The sequence below is a fragment of the Colletes latitarsis genome, chromosome 11 (genome assembly GCF_051014445.1).
Source record: "Colletes latitarsis isolate SP2378_abdomen chromosome 11, iyColLati1, whole genome shotgun sequence".
Taxonomy (NCBI): Eukaryota; Metazoa; Arthropoda; class Insecta; order Hymenoptera; family Colletidae; genus Colletes; species Colletes latitarsis.
In genome coordinates, this window is record NC_135144.1 from 23,816,513 (window position 1) to 23,836,393 (window position 19,881).

The window sequence follows — 19,881 nt, forward strand, 5'->3', positions numbered from 1 at the left end:
ACAGTGGGTAGCGGGCAGACAAGCCAGGAGCAAACTTAATTATTTGGAGAACGAAGCCTTAGATGGAATAATATTATTCTCTATTTTTTATTCACGTATATATTTACTTTTTGCAAATCCTAATACTAATAAAAATAGAATACAATTCGTACGAAACTTTTGGTTATTTGTACGCATATTTGACACCAATTGTTTTTCTTTAAAATAAACGATACGTAATTATGTAATAATTTATAACTCACAACTAATTTTAGTAAAGTGCATGATTAATTATATATTATTAATCAGTATTTGTCAGTCGTTAATCCATCTTGTTCTATGCTCCCCATACTTGGCAATGAAATATACGTTTCTGAGGCTCGTCAACATAGTTTCAATGGCGAAAGTACGCCTATTTCCACCCGTTCTACAATTTCCTTCGCACGGAACGGTTACGTATTACGAACAGCGAAATCATCGGAAAATTAATCTGTGTTCCTCTCTCGGTAGAACGAGCTTATTGGTAATAAATGAGTCCTGCTTGGGTGAAGGATGCGGGGCGAACGACGTTAATGGTTCGACTCGGTTAAAAGACGAACGAAACCGCTCGCGAGATGTTTTTCGCGAAGGATTTAGCTCCAGAACCACGTGAACGGAGAGTTAATTTATCGTTTCGCGGAACAGCAGTTCAACCCGCCATTACAAATTAATTTCGCGCAGGAGACGCTCGGATACGACGAAGTCGTGTAAATTGAGCTCGCGACGAAGCCATTCTTTGAAAAAATAATGAACTTGGAACGATCGATCAATCTCAGACATTACTTAAAATAAGAACTACAGAATCGTAGATCGATCGATTATGAGATACAGTGTTCCTAAAATAAAATAAGGGACGCTGAGAAGTTCACGGTTCAGAAATACGAAACTAGAATACGAGTATGGAAATGAAATTTTTACCATCTATTTCGCTTTAAACAAAATCAACGATCCGGATATTTTCTCTTGAAAGTAGAAACTACCGTATCTTCTGTTCCTTTGTATCAATTTAGAAGAAGCGAGAGCGATCCTTAATGGCTCCAATTCAAGATATATAAATCGTTCCTTGGCTCGCTCGCGAGCAAACCAGAGACCCCTATTTTGTCTCTGAAAAACGAGAAATAGTCTTCTATCTTGTTATTTCGATTTAACAAAAAGGTACAAGGTAGTTCGGTGCCGGGCAAAGGTTCGAGAAATGGCAAAATAGTGGACGGTCCGCCAGAGCATAATGATGTGGCGTTCACTGTCGAGGAGCTACGTTTTCCGCTTCTCGGTACGGTGGATTCTCGCGAATCGAAAAGGAAGACTGCATTGGAATAATGCAACAGCCGAAAGCTAGAGAAAGAGTGTCGGGCTCGGACCGTCCGGAAAGGACGACGGAAATACGAGCTCGCGGCGGAAAATTGTACGAGGCTTTACGAGCCGCTTTTGTGCTCCCGGTTCTACTTCGAACGACTTCCGCATCCGACTGTCGTTTCTCTGGACTAACGGGATACCGCGGCAACGGAGAAATTGCCAGCGGGGAAGAAATACGCTTGGAACAGCGGGAGATTACAAAGAAGACGAAGAATGGACCGGCGAACGGGAAAGGATGGACTCGACGCGGCCTATTTAGCGCGTCTCGCCCGTTCTATATTTATAATTATGTCAGAGGGCGAGCAGAGGAGCCCAGAAATAGGAGTCTCTCTTCTCACTCGAAAGCTTTTTTTTTTACCAGAGACATTATCGTGGAAATACTTAAAATTCCAACGACGAAATCTTCCTCGTCGACCGTTCGCATCCTCGATCTTCAGGTCGCGATGACCAGTTCGAAAAACGCGATTCGTTTTTCTTTTTTGGATAACAGTTTTCCGTGAATTTTTATTCCTTGTTCGAGCACTGATCGAGTATTTTGTTACTGCCGCGGCGACAGTTTCCGCGCTCGCCAGCAGCGGGCTACGCTCAACCTTTCTTTCTCGCAAGCGATCGACCGATTTCTACATGTACATTCGTTGATGAGTCCTCTATCTTGCTTACTTCTTCCAGGGGTGCATCTTTCATATATTGATTTCAAAAATCATCGAAACAACATATAACTTTCCACCTAAAAATAACTAGACCTTCAACGAAGTTTCTCAACGACTAAAATTGAATATCTTTTTAAGGGCACATTTACATATGGATTAGAAAAATTACGGAACTCAAAGACAAATTTCAAGATACTTTCCTGTTTGGGGCTCAATCTCTTCGACCCAACGTGTCTCGCCAGGCAAAAGTTTTCTGTCTCCTCGCGTTCTTGGTTTAGATTTTCCAATCGCGTGGAATAACGTTTCTATCGTTTCGATGAAAATTACGGTATACGTTCGGCAGTTTTAACGATTGTTTCCGATGAAACGGCTCCCGTAGAAGGAGCTTCGACAGCTGCGCGAGGAGAACCTGAAAACCAAGAGACGAGGAACGAACGGTGTGCGTAGCCCCGAAAGGAGAACTTCTTTGCGACTGAGAAAGCAGACCTGCCAAACGTCTGTCGACCTCTTCGACCATAAACGTCGCCTGTTTCTCCATCGTAGCGGACCCGTGCGGTTTTTCATAAATATCCGGGCGAAACTCGGTGGTTTCGCAGGCTGAGACTCGGATAGAACGGAGGAGGACGTTTATTTTCACGGTTCTCAGTGGGACGGGCCGATACACAAAACGGGTCGTATTTTACGGCGACGCGGCTATCCCCGGAGTTCGATGAACCTCGTCCAGGCAAAACCACAGTTAACAAACTTGTTAAACGCGGACCCCCGCTTTCTCCTCCGTTCGGATAAGATATCGATGCGTCGGAAGGAGGGAGCCTCCTCGGTCAATGGGCGATCGAAATTGCCGAAATTGCACGCAACAGGTCCTATTTACACGCGAGAACTCCAATGAAACTTAACCCTTAAATAGAGGTACCTCTGCTAGAAATCACTGCATTGCTGTCTGACATACAGAACGAATCCTAAATTAACATTCAAGCTAATGTTTAGAGTTTGACAAATTTATATCTCAAATAGAAATTCATTGTAAAAACTATGGACTCGAAGAATTTATTTGAGTAACATCTAGAGTACATGACAGCTAGTGAGAATCCAACTTTGAGTCGTTCTCCCACCTGAACGACGCCATGCGACGCGATTAAGAAAAAAGTCACGGATCGAGGATCACGTAGCAGGCGACTGTCATGAAGCAACTGGCGTGACCAATCGCCGATCGATCGGTTGTTTGAAGCGTTGGTAGAAGAAGTAGGTATACAATGTAGACGCGCGGGCGATTGGCGAGTGATAATTTTTCCGATCGCATAACAGCCGCGTGGTACGCGTGGGAGGACGACTTAACCGATTCTCAGCTGCTCTCGAGTCGACTCCGCGATTCGGATTCGAGAGAATCAGGGCAAACATATTTATACGGACAATTCACTCGCAAGGTGAGTAATAATTTAGGTAGTGAATTCTGTAGGTCAAAATAAGACGAAGCTAAAAGAATAACGAGTCTGCATCCGAAGTCTATTCTTTCTCGTGACCATTTCTTGTACGAACAAATTTAAACAAAATTAAATAGTACACGTTTTGAAAAATTATTTGAAATTAAATCGTACGTCAAGGGGTTAAATTACGAGTGAATTAGGAATCGTAATTCGTTAGTTTCTCGCTCTGAGAGCCCCAGTCTTATCTTTCGCAGCGATTTTTGAGAGGGAAACCTAAGGTGTCCAAGATTCATACTAGTCTCGGTGTATTCGTTTTGCACGGTGTCTTGTTTTTCATCGAGCTGGTGCATTGGACGCGCCAGGATGACAAATCGGCGCGTCGACAACGGCGGTTGCTCGCAATATCCATCCGGCGACCGCGAACCTCGTATTTCATAACGCGATACGACGCGACGCATCGGTTCCCGCGCGTCTACCGACGAGCTAACTTTTCTCTTTCAACCCGGCCTGGCATCGCGAACGACAATGACTCACGACGACCGCGTTCGCCATTCCCGGTAGAAAATACGCCGCGAGTGCTGTAACAGCGTCCGCGTATGGTAGACAATTTATTAATTGTCCCTCGTCGGCGTCGACCGCTTTTCCCCGTCTCCCTTTCGCGCGAATCGTCTTTCTCGCGCGCGGCTCTTTTGCGGCGCCCGATTCGGCCCGATCCGTTGCGACAAGCGAGCCTGCGCGACCAACGCGATCGTTAGGACCCAGAATCGCGATACCGAGCTCGACAAAAGCGCTAAAATCACCATTCAACCTATCAACGTCGAGTCAAAACATTTCATACAATTGTAATATAAAGAAATTCAAATTCGACGTTAATTATTTTCGTAATCTCGCTGAAATTTATTAGTCAATTTTATTTACTTTTCTCCATCCGGACCATTTTTCTACAAATTTGTAATCTATTCTATGGTATATGAAAATATACCCAGAAGGACCGACTAAGGCCATTTTGCGACAGAAACTGTACGAGGTCTGCAATAATTGTGACTATAGTGAAGCAAAGTTCCGCGAAAACTAGTAACCAAAATCGATTACAAATATTATATCTTACAAACAATTATAACGTCCACTGTTCCATAAATGGACGCTCGAAAAGAAAACTCAAAAGACGTAAAGTGTATCGGACGTGGAACGATAATGGTAACTTTGGCAGCCCTGAACCGAACGTTCTGCCAGCGAAACGGCCTACTTGTTCCTTCCCGTTTTCCGCCGCGCCAACTACCGTGAAAACTCGCCTAATCTCTCGTTTCACAATACGCGTACCGCGCGATACACATCGAGCGTGATGAAACGTGTCCCGACGAACGACGAAACGTTCCTTGACGTATTATTAGACGGTCCGCGCATTTAATTACGGGATTTGTTATACCGGGTGAAGTTGACGTTAACGTTCGCGGGAACGTTGCCAAAAAAAAGAAGTCTGTAATCAGTCTGGCAGGTATATATAGGGGCGGACGGAAGCGCTGCAGATTCGTTGGTAATAATGGGGTACTATTAATCGAGACTGGCATGAGTCAGACATCGCTTGCCGGTTTTTCGAGCGTTCCATTGCGAAATTTCTGTCTTGGCTCTAACCGTAGGCCACCATATACGTTCACGGTAACTTTTAATCATTTTTCGATACGAGGGGGAATAAAGTTTAATCGAGTCGTTAACATTCTGCAATTTTCGATTCGTGTTTCGAACATTATTTCTGACGGTTCTGCTACACTGCACTTCTTCTGGCAACGGTTTTCGGTATATTTGGACTGTGACACCGCGTTTACTATAGCCAAACTCAACATTTTCGACTGGATTTTAATTTATAGAAAAGACTGAGTGTGAAAAATTGTTCGTAGAGTTGTAGAGCGAGACTCGATTGTAATTTTTATTTACATTACATTATTAACTAGAATATATTTGTGATTTAAGACTTTATATACGATTTAGATGTTTTCATTTAAAATCATTTGCATAGATCGAGTGCAGAATGTTTGTGGACACCAGGATCGAAATTATTTAAAATCGTAGCGGAAATAAAAAAGTTTTGCTCACCCATCGACGTGGTCCGAAGTGTTCTTGACGGGCCCGTTAGCAAATTCTGGCGGTGGATCCGGCGTGTTGGGGCTCAAGGGGCTGATGGGTCTCCTCGAGTTCTCACCGAGGATGTCCTCGAAGTCCACCACGGGTGCCACGCCACGCACGGAAGCCTTTCTGACCAGAGACGGCGATGAAAGTTTCTGATGTTTGATCATGTCCGTGGTAGCGCCGTAGGAAAACGGTTGGCTGGTCTGTCTGGCGTGGTAAGGGATGTCCTCGTCGATGAAATCTATGTTCCCGGGCGGCGAGAACGAGTCTGTGTGCTTTCTGTAAGAGTCGTTCGAGGACTCGGAGATTTTTCGATCGGGCGACACGCGATACTCGTATTCTTCCCTTCGGTGCTCGATTTTGGCTGGCTCCCGATACTCGTTCTTCAGAGTGCTGTAGCTGCTGCTCGAATTGTACGGCGGGCTGGACTCCTTACCAGCGCTGTAGCTCCTGTACGAGTCCTTCAGGGTGGAATACGTCGACGGGGTATGGCTGCTCGCGTAGCTGCGGGTCTCTTGAATGTACATCTTCTCGCTCCTGTCCGTTCTGTAGTCCTCCGACGGAGGATCCGGCATCGACTGTGCGCGAACAGAAATACTTTCTTACGGTGTCTTTGGATTCTTCAGTATTTTTAGGAGGGATTCCGACCCGAGGACGGACAAAAAGATGCGACTCGAACAAATCTCCCGTTGTTTTTGGATTCTATGCTCGACAAGGGGGGGAGATTTTATACGAGGTCGAATTCAAAGTTCGAGAGACAGATATCGAGGAAAAATTACTTATCGAATCTACTTGCGCGATGTTGAGGATATAAAAATAGAGAGTCTAATAAAAGGGACGTTTCGAGGAAAGAATCTTTTGCAAGAGAACGGAACGTACCTCGACAGTAAGCATCATATCGTGAAGGAGCTTGTCAAGATCACCATGAGCCTGACTATCCGGCTCTGGCTCAGGCGGACTAGGTCGCTGTGGCGGAGCGCTGCTGATGCCGCTGTCCATGGAAACCGTCAATGGTGAACCACGGGCACCACCGGCAGCACCCTGGTGTACCACAGCGTACAAAGATCCATCTATGGGACCGCAGGTGTAACCCAATCCGCGAGGTGACGTCTGAACGGAGGAACTTGAAGGTGGCGGCGGTGATAATGGTGTTTCTCGTCCTTCTGAATAAAAATTTCACGATCAGATTAAATTTCTCGACAGACACCGCGGCGACGCGTACACGAATACAATTTTTCTCAGAAATTGGAGCAAAGAATACCAATTAATTACTTTAGCGATTCTTTCTCCTATCTTAACTCAGCAGCTGCCAAACCAAACAAAATTTTCCACGAAATCGAAACTTTGGGTTTAGACAATTGAAAACTAACGTACCCACAATTTTCAAGAGTCTTATTTGCATACTCTAATATAGTGATAACGATATCTTTCCAGCTGATTAGTGTAAAAACTGATAGACTTAAAATTTACTAGAAACACAATGGAAATATCGTTACTATTCGCGGAAGTATTAAACTTTGATGGAAAAAATTGAATTTTATTTGAAAGCGCCAGAACTTATGGCCCAACAAGTTGTAACAAAATTATTTACACCTGAAAAAATTAAAAAACGCGTCCAGGTTTTCAGTGAACAGTCTCGAGTGTCCATTTTTAGGGCTCCCAAATAGGGAGACCACTTAAACCGCGTAATCGCATAATTTTGTACAAACACCGTAGAACAAAGACACTCGTTAAGAAAGAACAATCGACTGTAAATCGTTTACCGTTGAAGTTCCACGGATTAATTGGAAGGAGGAGGCTAACAACCGTCCAGTCTCTATATCGCCCTTTCTCCTTCGAGAACGTCGCGGCAATTTAACGCTAATCCGTGTTGTTATGTCACGCTTGAATAATTCACGTGCTAGCAACTGGACTGACGTAATCCTTGCGGTAGGTTATCCGCGAGCGGAGGTCGAAGAAAGTCGAAGTTCGCGACCAACGGAAAGAAGAATTCACGCGACGACGTCCCAGAACGAGCTATCGAGGATTTTATCTGGATTTCCAGAAATCCCCCTCGCGTAATGGCGACGACCATCTTAAGACACCATTCCGAGAACGTCTCTTCCGTTTACGAACCACTAAAATACATCTCCCGAGAACGTTCGTGATCCAAATATTAACCCTAGTTGGTGCGGTGAGGTCAGAGCGAGCCCACTTATTTGCATAATCCACGTTACGAAACTATACCTAAAAAGTAGATTCTGGTCGAACCAATTCCAGTCGACTACCCCACGTTCGATCTTGTATTTTAATTCTGTAAATTCCTGGGAACATTAAAATAGTAGGTGTCAGATTATTTAAATCCGAATGGTAGATACGAACCTTGAGTATGAGCTTATTGTTACAAATAATACCTCGACGTCTCTACGCGTTTTGAACATTGAAAAACTTTAAATTCGCAGTCCCTCTGTGTCTGCTGTCAATTAAAGACGAATTCTACGAAGTGAATATTTTGAATAATCACACGAGACAAGATCGAGAGATGCTATTTCAAGAATCAGAACCGGCCATACAAGATTTACCGACTCGTACCTGTTTAAAAAAATGGTACTCTGATACGCGAAACGTGCAACATCAAAATTACCTTGGCTCGCCCTATCCTCCGTTGCAGCACATTTGCTATACAATATTTCAAACAATTCCAAAAACTGTCAATGTTTTACGCGACTATATATTTATTCGTAATTATACGTAAACGATCATCACAAATTGTGTTAATTGTCAACAACGTTGCAAGAATTTGTGTAAAAGAGTCGGTTTTCTTCGATCTCCAGACGCGTCGCTTAGGTTTAAACAACGGAAAATTACGCAATGATATCATCAGGGGTATTTAAACGCGTCTTCCCAGCGATTAATTTAAGAAAATTGGGTCAGAACATAGCTAAATGTTTCTTTGCCTTTCGAAGACGAACTTGCGGGGACGCAAAAATGCGAAGGACACCGGGTAGATGCAACAGGGTCCGCGCAAGGGATCTCATCTGAATTGAATCCGTAACGGCGCTATCTGTTCGACGCATCGCGGCAGGTATAAATCATTTTTATTCGAGCGTTTCTCGCCGATTCTATTCGCGAGCCAGAGGCTGGCTCATCAATGACGTCCAATCTCGCTTCGCCGGCAGATGGAACGCATTTAACACCCGCACGCAAACGCGTACACGCACACACATTCAATGAGAAACGTATCGCCGAGAAACAGCGAGCGTGTTGCCGTTTGCCGACCGTCGATCGAGATCAACAGATTATTACCAACGCGTACAGCCTCTTTCGGAGGCTGATGAGAAGAAGAATCTAAATGGCGTCGAGTGCCATGGCCGTCGAATGCGTGTCGAGGAGAAAACCAACGACGCAGTAAATCCCGCGAATATTTGCGAAACGCGATAAGCAGGGAGCTGTTATAACACTGATACCTTTATCGCCAACCGTGACTACGGCCATGGAATACGTACGGTTCGCACCTGCGATAAATTTCACCGTGAACGACTTTAAACGACGGGCAAAAATTCTGTTCGTTTTTGGTTGAGTTTTTTCTGGATGATTTAATTTAATAAAAAAAAATTCAAAAAAAAATTGTGGATATTCATAGATAGAACAATTATATTAATTTTCAATTATCAAAGTAGCTAATAAAATTTTTTAAAAGAATGCCCGATTGTTGTCCCCTATCAGACTCAAGTTGATTTAAATCATACGTATTTTCAGACTTCTTGAAATACAAGGAAATTGAGACAGTATTGGAAACCCTGTGTTAATTTTTCAGCGACGTTCAAAGTGTCGAAATGCCACCATTTTATAGTAAAAACGCTTTGTGTTTATAAAAGTGCACATTCGTATTTTATAAACTTCCAAACTTGCGAAGTATAAATAATTACCTAAACATTAGAATTCTGTTCGCGGTGTACAGACTTTTACCATAAACGTCAGAAGGATAACGTAAACGAAATACAGCGTTTCGAACTAATTGGACACCACCTACAGAGGGACCACCTCGGATGTGTTCTGAGAAGGAAGTCGCCCGAGGGCAGAATTTGGGAGTTCGGTGGATCTAATTTAAAGGAGATCCTCATCGACGTGGAGCGAAAGAGACGCCTACGGGTAAGGTGCCGCATCCTCGAGTTGTGTGTTTGGAGACGTCAATTAAGGCATCTTGAATCCTCCAACTAAAACGCCGTTTAGCTTCGAACGGAACCAAATTTCGTTCGCTTACTCTTACGAGGAACATTATCCAATTATCCTGAATACTATTTTGTTCCCCTTTAAGTACGCTATTGAGTATTAAAATCAACGGTGGGTACGATTTACTCCCTACCTACTCGTGCTCCCGGAATTCTTGACGAGCATCTCTCGATGACCAAAAGTAATTTGTAAAACGATGAATTTTAATTATCAACGATCTACGTGTTTTCACATTTTTGGTACATGGAAGTAGTTTAGCGCAAGATGTTTTTTACTACAAAGTGTCTGTTAGCATCACGACGATTTATCTCGATAAACGGTGGTAAGACAACAACAGAGAAAACTCACTAATCACTCTAGCACTGACGCGAACACCGTCGAGTGGATCCAGCCGATCTACGACGAGCACTTAACACTGCTAGCTGCAGCTGCGACTGCGACTCTCGTAGATCGTCCAAGGGATAACGATGTCGCCGTCGGCCAATAGTTGCTCGCGATACGCGCGGATTTATTGCGCCAAATGATACGTCCACGCAACGATTACGTTTCTCTGCTCGTTCCGTTGCTGGGACTCGCGGATCTCGCCGTTTCCTTTTGCATCCGCGCGCATCGACGAAAATACCGATCAACGCCAAGGACGAAATCGATCGAGCGCGACTTATTGTGTGGCTTCGACTCTCGATTCACGGCTAATGATCCGACGAGTCCGATGGTTACGCACCGATTATTCCTCGACTCGAAACGCTCGCTAAACATCGAACTCCATTGGAGCTATGGTAAGTAAATCTATGATTCTATTTTAAAAAGAAAAATAAATTGCATCGAATTATGATTCCCTCGAAGCTATTTAATTTTTGCGTGAAATATTTTTCAGTATCGACTAGATAAATAAGATCGAATAAATATGAACGTTCGTTCGTTTTTGGAGAGTGTAAAATTCAAGGTAGGAAATTGTTGATTATAAGAATGAACGAACTGAATAGTAGGATATCTCTGTAAATAAATTCGAGTATAGTCAGTTATGAGGAATATCCTCCGATGATTTTATTCGTACGATAAGACAGGAGAATCCAGAGAGAAGAAGAAGAAGCTGCGATATCAGGGAATGATTTGGCGGTACGCGCCATTAAATCGAGTTAATAGAGGAAGCGATAAACCGTATCTTCTCGAAGAGAGACGAGTAGCGAGCCGGATAAAGCGTTCTCCAGCCACACGCGTCGGAAACGGTCGACGAAACGGTCGTCTTCGCGAGCACCGGGCGTCGTAAACAATTGCACTTAAATATCGCGGTTGCGTGCTCGCTGCACTCCGCTAAGTAAACGATGAAATTAATGGTGACCGAACAACGAGGATCGCCTGATGTGTACTCAGCGACGCGGTTCGCCTAACGACCGCGATCTAATTTCATTTCGCACTCTTTAACGTCACTAGTATGCACATTTTATGCGCCCAGGACACTCGTTACCGTCTGAGAAATATGTTTACGAAAACGTTTCTCTGGCATTTATGGGAAACACCATGCTTCCCGAAGTGGCTGAGACGTTTAACGAGACACGGCGCTGCTTGCAACGAGATACACTTTGGTTCGAAAGCAAAGATACACGTATTTTTTTTTTTTGTTTGAAAAGCGATGTAAATATCAATTTTCTTACGTTGCTTTCGATGTTTTTCCATTTGATAGCGTAAGCGGATACAATTTCACATTATTTGGTTTCGTCTTTATTTACTATGTTTCAACCATAGATTTTAAAGTTTACTTCTGTAATTTCAATCGCACGATTTGATTATAAGGTGAGAAAACATATTTTAAAAATAATTTTTCGACAGAATTTTCAACGAATAAGTTACTACTATTTTTGAAACATGTTCAATGACATAATATTAATTTTTAACTTTCCAATGATTATTGTATTGAAACGACACTATTAATTTTATTTTACAACTTCTGGCGCGCATGATTTTCACAACCTCCTGTGCGTAAATATTCAGTATTTATGTAAATAACGTGATAATTTAGTTTTGGCATCATTAAGTGTTTCCTTGAATTATCACTAGACCGCAGATTTTATGTATTTATGCTGAACATGAAAAACATTCTAAACGCATCGACATTATACGCACCCTTGCATTATGAAATGTTAATATCACTACGTTGATTTATGGAATATATTCTACATAAATTTTGCGTACATTTTCCATATTAACATATCTTACAAAATATATATAATCTAATTATCACCATATTTTATATTTGTTCAAAAAGTTCGAACAAAACTGATACGTATAAAACAGTAATTACATAATGAGTGAAAAACATTCATACGTATCGATAGCTATGGAAAATACCGGTTCAGTAGAAGACATGACTTTTAATTATTTCTGACAGGCGGTTCTACATCACTATAACTTTATTTTTTTCAGTGCTACTAAACATCTATGGGTCGCAAAATCCATTATTGATGAGGTTTTAGGTTTCCACAACTTACGTGTCGAGTATAATATATATATATTATGATAACCATTCATAAAATTGGACATTTGGAGAAGATTGAGAAGCACTGCTTCAGAACCATCACCTTCCCGGAAAATATACTTCCAAAAAGAAGGTTTACAGATTGTATAATGTAAATCTTCCAATAGCGCAACTAATTTGTAATTGCACGCTTAAATACCAATAAGATTCTATGGAACTACGTATGTATATGTACGTGTGACTGTGTTTACTACATGTCCTGCATCCACAAAAAGAGATTACCGCGTTACTCGAAGACTAATCATTGGTTCGAGACCGTTTTCCGTTTAATATATTATAGACTACGGTTCTGGAGTGTCTAATAACTACCATTTCCTAAACCAAGGTGAACTAGAATACTTATTAAGCCTTAAATATGCGCACGGGAGTGTAGTATATTATGCGTTTTTTCCTGATACAGATTGTCTGTTTTTTAATTGAATTACATAAAATTGAAAATATGGTATTCGTAATAAAAAAAAGGCAAAACAATAATTTAGGAATTTGGTAAACGTAAAAACTCGGCTCTTAAATCAAGTAACTTACATTCGAAGGTATCAGTATTAATAATTGTTTAATGTTACTATCTGCATAATTCAGAGTCGAAGCATGCATTATTCGTATCTTGTCGTAATAAAAATCTTCCTCTTCTCATAATAGAAATCAACTATTTTACCATGTACGAATTAGTACCAATATTTTAGTTACGATATTCTAGTATTTTTTCAAAAACTAGCCGAACCCTTTCTTTTTTCTCCGTTAATTTGCAAATAGCGCCCGCGTAATCTGACGCAAACTTTTAATCGGCAATGTACTCTCCACGTGCAACGAATCCCATCGCGAAGATTCGTTTCACGCTGTTTAATGGACGCCGGTTGTTGCTCGGACCCGTGTGTCTTTACGGCACGCGAGGAAATATCCAGGCGTCGCTAGAAAGCGCCGTATTTCCCCGGGATCCGTGGAATGGAATTCATTGAAACGCGGCAATACATTCTGCTCGAGTATCGGGCCAGAACTCCCCTGGGTTTCTTCCTTCCACCCCGATTCCTCGATTCTCTGCGTGTCTCAGAGTGTACGTATTAATAAGCAACCGGCGGATCGCAGTACAGCGTTACGCGTCGAGGTGAATATGGTAATTAGATTCTCGCGCGGAGACGTCATCGCTTTAGCCGGTTCTCCCTACCCCTTCACCCTTTCTCCCCTGACGGTTTTCTGCCTCTTTATTTTCTACCCTTTCGCTCACGCCCTCCCTTTCCCTCCATTCACGATGAACGCAGATTACCAACCAGCTTATGGCACCGTCAAACGGGGTAACTAGCAACAGATGGATTACTCGCCATGCCTCGTCTCTCACTCCATTTTCCGGTTGGGCGACTCGTCAATTTCGGAACACTAATGGTGGTCATTTCGTTTCTCAGAGATCGATAAACAGCAAAATGCGTACGATTTTTTTCTTTCCACTTTGACGAATGTAAATAAAAATGATAGCAACTTTTTTACTATGTGCAAGGAAATCTTAAGAATGACAATTAAAAACAGCACAACGATCGTAGAAAAGTTAAGAAACTTTCTAAATCAAAGTAACGAATCTAAGACAGAGATTGGTAAATTAAAAGTGTGTTCAGGAACGATGAGTCGTAATTATAGATACACGCTGTACGAGTAATAAAAATAAATGTACAAAGCTTGGAAAATCAAGTTTTACCGACTTGTAACTAAACTGTTCGGTTTCCCAGTGTCTATTTCAGTGTCTATTTGTTCGAATTGGAAAAGTGTTTGGTGCACCGCGAATTGGACGGTAGTAAAATTTCCCATTAGCCAGTTTCTTTTTATTCGCGCGACCGGCGCACGGTCGGTGATTATCTTTCGGAGGAGAAAGAACCGTCGAGCGAGCGAGAGATAGAAATGGCCGTGTACTCGCTCGCGCGAAACGAAGAAAGAGAAAGGGAGATGTACGGACGAATTACTCGTTTGACGGCCTTATAGAGATTCATGAGACACCGATGGGAAGTGGGCAACGATCCAGACGGAATATACCTTCCTCGCACACGGTGACAAAAATACGAACCGAACGGGGGCGTGGCGAGCCGCTATGCACATCCTCGAGATATAGATATCATGGTGTAAAACAAATCTTTGTAAAAGAAAATTGCAATAGGAACAACGCGATCGAGTGGATAACACAGAGAATATGCTTTACCATGATTGGTCACGTGTTTGCATTTTGACCGTAGACGTCGAGTATTTGTCGTTTCCCTCGTAACTCGTGCTAGTTTTTGAATGAAATTTCTTTTCTTATGGAACGACGTATGGTGTGCATTCGTGCTAGAAAGCTCTGATATAAAATTCGTCGTGCTTGACAGAAGAATGTTCTAGTTGTTATAACAATTTAACCCAAAAAGACGTGTGTTTAATATACCCCTTTATAAGTTTAGTTTCGTATACCGAGAATGTCTGTGCACTACTGAATTCCAAGCCCTCCTTCCTTACGTACGTTATGGAGTCCGGAGAGATCGAGAATGTTATTTCACTGTCGACTATCATTCCGTATCGTATAAACTAACGCACTTTATAGGCACAAAGACTCGAATGTTTCACATCGTGCATATCACTCAGGAGCAATCTTTATAGCTCCGTACAGTATCTGCCTTCCATTTCGACTCAGCTGAGGCCAATGTACCTTTTCTTATTGTACTTGGCAGTATTTTCTTTCGGAGTTAGGCTGTAAAACACCCAACTCGCTGAACTCTACTTTCTCTACTCGTCTACTCGAAATCGTATATGTTGGAGAACAAAGTTGTTAAAAAAATTCAAGATTCATTAAGGTACTACACAGAGAAAGATATTTGGTGTCCCGAGTAAGGGGAATCGAGTAATTTTTGTTCGAGTCGAAGGACTCGCGAAGGCTGATTAAATCGAGTATGATCCGTGGATTCCTTCCATGGTTTTCCTTTCTCCTTACAATATCCGTTGATATTCGACCACTACGTAATACTTTCATCAATACAAATAACGTCATATTCACGTTAGCAACGATCGCTACAGAGATCTAGTAGTACATCGCACTTACGTTCGTTAATCACATGCTCCGAACGCCGATGGGCGTCCATCGCACGTTGCACACGGTTCGAAAGCATTCGATACTACTAAATCGTACTGAAATCCCACCGCCACCATGAGCAATCTTCTATAGAATATTCTCCGGAAAGTTAATTATTTCCCCAAATAACCATCAAATAAGATACGATAACTTCACCTTGGACGTGTAAACTCGCAAGCAGCGTCCGAGGAACACGAATCTCCGGATCACCGTGGTGGAGAAGCACCGGGTACCGCGGGGAAAGGGGTTTCTTCAGGCAACGTAGAGAGAACAAACTCGCGTTCCGTTCACCGGGAGCACAGAAACGGCACTGTACGTTGCAAATGCTGCACGATGCTGATCACCACCACTACCACCGCCGTCATCGCGATCAGCATCAACCACCACCACCCGACCGCGTCACACCATCGCCATCGTTCACGAGTACCAGCGACCGGGATATCGTCATCGTCATTGGAGGCAGGCCTCGATTCTTCCTACGCGAGAAACCGCCGTCGAGCACGGCCAAGTTTCGGTCCGTCTCCGGATAAACACGCGTGCAACCGGCGCATAAAACGATCCACGGTAGCGCGATGGCAGTTTCGTGCGTCGCGAGTCGCTCGATCGCGGAACAACCGCGTGCACCCGGAGCTTCCGCGTGCGTGCTCGTCTCTCCCGGGATGCAATTACCAGCGGAATAGACACGCGACTGTGCACGTTTCACGGTGTAGGCTTGTGTGCGTTTCACGCGGTTATTGTTAGCGCGGACGGCGTTGCTGGCGCGCGGATTTTAATGAGTCCTCTTCGGCGTCGCTTGGTCCCCCGTTGCCAACTATCGAAACGGTCCGATTATTTTTTATTTATTCAGGTCACTTATTGGACGTTATTCGAATACGTAAATCTTGATACGCGTATTTTAAAGCATTATCAAAATAAGTTTAACGCGTTCACTGTCCGATATCCTAGTGGTGTATCCAAAAGCGTGACAGTGAACCTGTTAATATCAGCAATTTTCCAAACCTTACCAAACTCCTTCATACACGCTCAACGTAAGAAAACTCTTTCACGCCGAGTCTTTCTCGAAAACTAAAAACAGTAAGTTTCGTCTGAGAACGGTGGAAGATAGTTTCCGTCAAAATTTTAAAATCTTTGCCTGTCTGGTCGAGTTCTCGAAGCGTAACTTCAGCGCGTCTACGACCCTGGTTGTTCGCGTGGTTCGTAGTTCCTGACCTACGTATGATCGTGTGCGAGAGAGTCGCGTGTACTTTCGAAGCGTGCGGGTATTGCGTGTCCGCGTTGGCCCCTCTACTCATTCGACTGGCCTCCAGTCGCCAGTCCTTCTACGGCAACACTCGGCTCCGCACAACCGGGCTTCGTCCGTTGTCCTCGTCGTGGTCGATCGTTTGAGTCGATATTTCGTGCGTGCACGCGCGAACCGCGTCGTGTGGACTGAGCCTGATGGAGAGAAACGGTACTCTCGACGTGCTCGCACCGCTGAATTCGGCGCTTCGTTTAACGCGTCGCGCGCTCGCAGAATATGCTGGCAGACCGTTCTCGTGTCGACGATTATCGTAACGCGTAGACAGTCACGAACGCGATACTAATAAAAATAGATATAAAAGATCCAACGTCTTTGTTTTTTATATGTACACTTTAGCGGTACTCGTGCAACGTGCAGTTCAATTTTTAGAAAAACCATAAATACAACATTAACCCCTCGACGTACGATTTAATTTCAAATAATTTGTCAAACCAATACTTTTTAATTTTGTTTAGATTTGTTCGTACAATACAATCGATACTAATCGTAGAAGTAAGGTGTTAATATCTCGTTAGAATTTCAGAAACTTCGGCAAGCTGGATATCGTATTGGGAAATATTGCAGCGTTTCAGAAATATATATGTATCTACGTATGACGTGCATAAATATAAATTGCACAATATAGAATTACTGATTTGAAAATATATTTAAGAACGAATTAAAAGTAAGGAATGAAATTTGTCCCGTTTGAGACTTCGTTTTCAAAGAATATGACTTTGAGTTTAGCGTAAGTGGAAACAGTGGGCAGTGGACAGACGTACTGCTTTCACTGGCCGAACCGTACTGCAACCACTGTTCACTGTTTATATCATTCTTTCAACAGACCTACTACGAGTGATTTTAATCGACTATTTAAAGATAACGTTTAATATCCTATGCACTGCTTCGGCAGACCCTTGTAAATCAGCTCAAGTTGATACAGAGGTGTAAGGTAATCATTCGGCGAGAATATTTCAGGCAACGCAGAAACTACTGTAACTGTGGAAACTGGGTCAAGTGGGACATCTATTTATACGAAATATTTTTATTATTTTTTGTACGCTTTAAGTCTAGCTCTAAAACAGTAGTTAGTGGGTTATGTGTTCTGCATACGAAAGCGGCGAGTATTTTAACGTTCAGGGCCACTAGAAACCTCGTATCCAACGTTTACTTTCCTACAAACTCCACCTTCTGAGAAATAAACATTACGAAACTCTCCACTTATAGTATCATAGATAATATCTATCGATAAAATGGGCCAATAATATTCTACTTGTACTTAAGTTAAAAACAAACCTTTTCGAAACAGATTTAAACGTCAGAGTACAAGCAACTTATTTTTATTTTTTTTTGGTGAAACTTGGTGTGCTTTCTTTTCTTCTTTGTAACTTCAAAAAGCCCGTTCGTTTTTATTATACTGCCAAGGAAAAAATTGGTAATTTTCAACGACCGAAGGTGAGAAACAAATTTCATACGACAACCCTCGAAGAAAATTACGTTGAAGAGACTCGCTATAATACATTGTTTCCGTGTACACGGACCATACAGAAATTTTGTACTTTTAATAAGCGATAAAACTGTTGATCAATTTTAAAAACTATCGAGATCAATAGGTAGTGAGAAGATGAAACAAAATGAAAAATTGAACGTTGTTGAAATCCAAAACTTGTGATGGACGCGAACGTTTCAGGATCGAGTTGTTGCACCGGGGTATAAAACAGAGATTAATCGAACACCATCGGCCAATTATCGTCAGCGTTCAACGCACGTAAAACACAATCGTGTTTCTTTCGTTGCGTGACGTGTAGTTGCATATCGCGTTACGGTGCGCGCCGTTTTAATCGAGATCCGTGCGAATCGCCGCGTAGACCGGTAGCACCTCGGTGCAAATGAATGGCCGGCAATTAATAATTCATCATCCGCCGATGCGATTGCGCGCGCTGAAAGGCCACGCACACGCGTACAGGTAAGAACGAGTATTCCACCGGCCACTATGCGATCACGTTCGCAAAGGACACGTGCCATAACGCGTAATACGCATCTATGAGGGACCGTTCCGGCGACAGAATGCGTGCTCGATCGTAACGCGCGATGACTGCTAATTTTCAGGACCAGTCCGTCACAATATACTTCGCGCTTGTTAATTACACGCTCGCCAATCACGATGACTTTTACTTTGCTAATCACTTTGCAAACGTCGCGCAACAACGCCTCTAATCGTCGAAATTGGTCGTCTTCTTTGATAGATCGCTTTCGAAATTAATCGCGATACTCGTCAAGATTTATTTATCTTTTATTAAACACTGAAACATAATTTTGTTAGTTTCTATTTTTATTTCACCTCGTTAGATACTGACACATTATTTTAAGCATGTTTACAATTAAATATCTAAACGATGCAAACACGGCTACATCGTAATAAGTTTGATAGTTGCTATGGGTTAATATCAGCGTTAGGTTTCGTTTATCTCGTAAAAAGTGATTTGTTTCTCGAGAGATTGATGACTTTATTACGTCGTGAAACTTGATTCTAACAATTTTATCTTCGTAATCTTCGTAACTGCTCGTACAATTAAGACATACAATAAAATACAAGGTCTTGGAAGCATCGTGTACAAATAATAAAATATAAGCATCAGCTACATACGTCACGACGAAAATGCGACATTTACGAAACCGCTGTTTCGTGATTTAATTATAAATTGCAATTGATATCAATGTCGAACAGCTTTGGTTATTCATTAGAAATTCAACCTTACGTAAAGGTGAAACAAAGTTTACCAATCGGATCGAAACTCACGATTTCTACCGTAATAAACTTCAATTTCCATAACATAACTAATAGAAACCTTTCGGTTAATTTTCCTTTTGTAAAGTACATAATATTGTACGCAATTTCCAGAAGATAACCTGTTTCGGATTCGCCGTTATTAAGACAATAACGGACGCGACGCGTGAGACGGTTACCGGTGTTTACCATGCGACAAATCTTTTGTTCCCGGTTTCGAATCGAACCGAACCGAAACGCTTCGATACTGAACTCAGTTGTCGTACGGCCGCTGACCGGACCACTCGAAATAAACTGTGATTTCTATTCCGTTAGTAATATCGGTCCAATACTTTTGTACCTGACTCCAAAACCATCATCCATCCGCGTGCAGAGAGATATCAACTCGGAAATATATCCAATTATATTAAAGATTTTCGTG

At 42.4% G+C, this 19,881-nt stretch overlaps 1 protein-coding gene across 11 annotated transcripts in view; it reads right to left on the reverse strand.

Moving 5' to 3' along the window:
• By (focal adhesion protein tensin) overlaps nt 1–19,881 on the reverse strand; it is a 215,089-nt gene that overhangs the window by 13,307 nt on the left and 181,901 nt on the right. For 10 of the 11 annotated variants that reach the window (XM_076777972.1, XM_076777983.1, XM_076777978.1 and 7 more), the window contains 2 exons: nt 6,449–6,732; nt 5,537–6,147 (listed from right to left, as the gene is read on the reverse strand). In XM_076777972.1, coding sequence (XP_076634087.1) covers nt 5,537–6,147; nt 6,449–6,732 — 895 coding nt within the window. The remainder of the gene's footprint in view (nt 1–5,536; nt 6,148–6,448; nt 6,733–19,881) is intronic. The other variant, XM_076777976.1, reaches the window with a different exon arrangement.